The sequence below is a fragment of the Coenobita brevimanus genome, chromosome 35 (genome assembly GCF_032717465.1).
Source record: "Coenobita brevimanus isolate Jiangsu-jjx chromosome 35, ASM3271746v2, whole genome shotgun sequence".
Taxonomy (NCBI): Eukaryota; Metazoa; Arthropoda; class Malacostraca; order Decapoda; family Coenobitidae; genus Coenobita; species Coenobita brevimanus.
Genome location: NC_136988.1, coordinates 2,212,501 through 2,215,000, shown reverse-complemented (window position 1 = coordinate 2,215,000; position 2,500 = coordinate 2,212,501). Strand labels below are relative to the sequence as shown.

The window sequence follows — 2,500 nt, the reverse complement described above, 5'->3', positions numbered from 1 at the left end:
GGCCTTAGCACTTGTTCCTGTGCGATTTATTTTGCCGGACTCCATAAAATCCATTACATTTTCGCAGCGTCCATTAATGACCGACTCAGTCCTTCATATTTGCAACAGGTCAACTCCGGAACTGTCTCCCTGTGTCTGTACCTCTCTCTCTCTCTCTCCCTAAGCTCGTCTTTGGCTCTTGGTGCATTAGACAAAATAAATCGCTCAGGAAAAAATGTTAAGGCAGCCCATTCGGACACGCGGCCAAATTGTACGTGTGAGAGAGAACACTGGCGTACACCCGGTATTTGTACACCCTAGCATCACTTCTTTAGCGATTCATTCTACAAAACGGTACAAATAAACTATCGTAGCCCCGTTTTCTGTACAGGAAGGCTCCTTAACACCTCTTCTGTAGCGACTCATTCTACATAAAAGTATCGTAGCCACAAAACGGTACAAATGCACTATCGTAGCCCCGTTTTCTATGCAGGGGTGCTCCGTAACACCTCTTCTTTACCGATTCATTCTGTATAAAGTATCGTAGCCACAAAAGGTACAAATACACTATCGTAACCCAGTTTTCTGTGCACAGGGGCTCCGTAATACCTCTTCTGTAGCGATTCATTCTAAATAAAAGTACCGTGGGCCACAAATTAACTATCGTAACCTTCAGAGAAACCCTAGGCCTGTAACACCTCTTACTTAGTGATTTATTCCGGATATTACAGCCTAACCTTTTATGTGTACGTATATGTGTGTGTATGTATGTGTATGCATGTATGTATATGCATGTATGTATATGCACGTGTGTATGTATGATCCGTGTAGACTAAATCGCCAAAGGATATACGCCAAGAAATACCAGAATACTCAAAAACAGTCCAAAACATTAGCCCCTTCGGCCCAATGACGCCAAAATGAGAGAGAGAGAGAGAGAGAGAGAGAGAGAGAGAGAGCAGACAAATAAAAAAAAATACAAATAAACAGCCTGTGAAAATACGTTTGACATAATATCAAGTATTTTCGGAAGAATATTATACTTCGATTTGCCGTAAATACCCTAACACCTTTTCCTAAGCGATTTATTTTCCTTACACCTTGCCGTCCTCTTTTTAATTAAATCATTCTAATACCACTATATTCCAGTTATCCTCTAAATGTTGAATAAGTCGCTCAGAAAAAGGCGTTACGAAGCCCCTACGTCACCAAACATCGGTCGTTACGCCAAGACCGTTAACGTCCCCCAACGGTCGCACTTTCAAAAAATGGGATGGTTCGTCTCCCCCCGCCCACGTCGGCTAGGAGGTGGGCGGCGAGGAGTGGGCGGTGGTGGGTGGGTGGGTGAGGTAGTGTGGGCGGGATACGAAGCCCACCCCCGCCCAGGGCCGCCCACAGCCACGAAAAACGCCCACATACGTACGCCCTCTCGCAGCCGAACTCAACGCCACCGATCTCTCCTGCGGGCGTCCTGGCGAACCTGTGGCGGGAAAAATTCAAATGCGACAATAAATAAAAGTAAATAAATAAACTAGAAGGGCACTCAGTAGAGCACATACCTCCGCCAAGGCCCAACATGCAGCTGGAACAAAGACTACCCCCTATAAAAGCATATTTAAATCCGCTGGATCCGGAATTTTATATGGATCCGCGCCAAACTGTACACATTCGTAGATACCAACATCCTAAATAGGCCTGATTTTTTTTCAAGATCCATCCAATATTCACCGAAAAAATTACAATAATGTCGACAAACGCCCTATGTCGCAATGTTAAAGTGAAAAAAAAAAAAATCCTGGATCCGCACCTTTATCCGGATCGGCACCAAAATTTAATGGAGTGTATTTTGCGCCAAGGCCCATTCCTCTACTAAGTTTCGTGGCAATCTGTCCAGTAGTTTTTGTGTAATCTTGCTCACAAACCAACCAACCAACAAATACGCGGACAGGGGTGAAAACATAACCTCCTTGGCGGCGGCAATAACGAAGGTAAGGCTACATAATAAAGATAAATAAAGGGAGTCTATCTATCTATTGCCAGACGCCATAATCCTGTCAGGGGTGGTTATTTGTCTTTGAGTTATTTGTTTTACGGGGAGGGGCACTAACCCTCCACCAACTCACATGTTGACACGTAGGAAGCACGTATGGTTTGGTTATATGGTTACCACCCAGCGTTGTAAATGGTTTCCTGGCTTACAGGAAACCATTTGGCTTGTCACTCAATGTAAAGGCACCTGTAAAGGAAAGAAAAGCAATAAGAAGTGACAGGAAAGATGGGAGAAATAGGAAGAGAGGAGGACAGGCACAGAAAAAGAATGATGAAGGCTAAGGAAGAAGTAGGCAGCACTACATCGAGTGAGTGGATGATGATCGCCACCACCTACCACTAAAATTAATAAACCCACCCACCTTGTCAATGAGTGCTCTGAGGGTGGCTAGGGCGGTGTCCAAACCCTCCCCCGTCAGCGCACACACAGGAGCCACCGCCCACGCCACGCCCGCGGCCTCGCCTAACCCCA

At 45.4% G+C, this 2,500-nt stretch overlaps 1 protein-coding gene across 2 annotated transcripts in view; it reads right to left on the bottom strand.

The window, feature by feature from the left end:
* Positions 1-2,500, bottom strand: part of LOC145396238 (ADP-ribosylation factor-like protein 4C) — a 77,883-nt gene that overhangs the window by 1,622 nt on the left and 73,761 nt on the right. For both annotated transcript variants that reach the window (XM_080269671.1, XM_080269672.1), the window contains exons 5-6: positions 2,391-2,500; positions 1-1,459 (exon numbers count right to left, since the gene is read on the bottom strand). The exon at positions 1-1,459 is cut by the window's left edge and continues 1,622 nt beyond it; the exon at positions 2,391-2,500 is cut by the window's right edge and continues 43 nt beyond it. In XM_080269671.1, coding sequence (XP_080125797.1) covers positions 1,421-1,459; positions 2,391-2,500 — 149 coding nt within the window. In that variant the 3' untranslated portion in view covers positions 1-1,420. The remainder of the gene's footprint in view (positions 1,460-2,390) is intronic.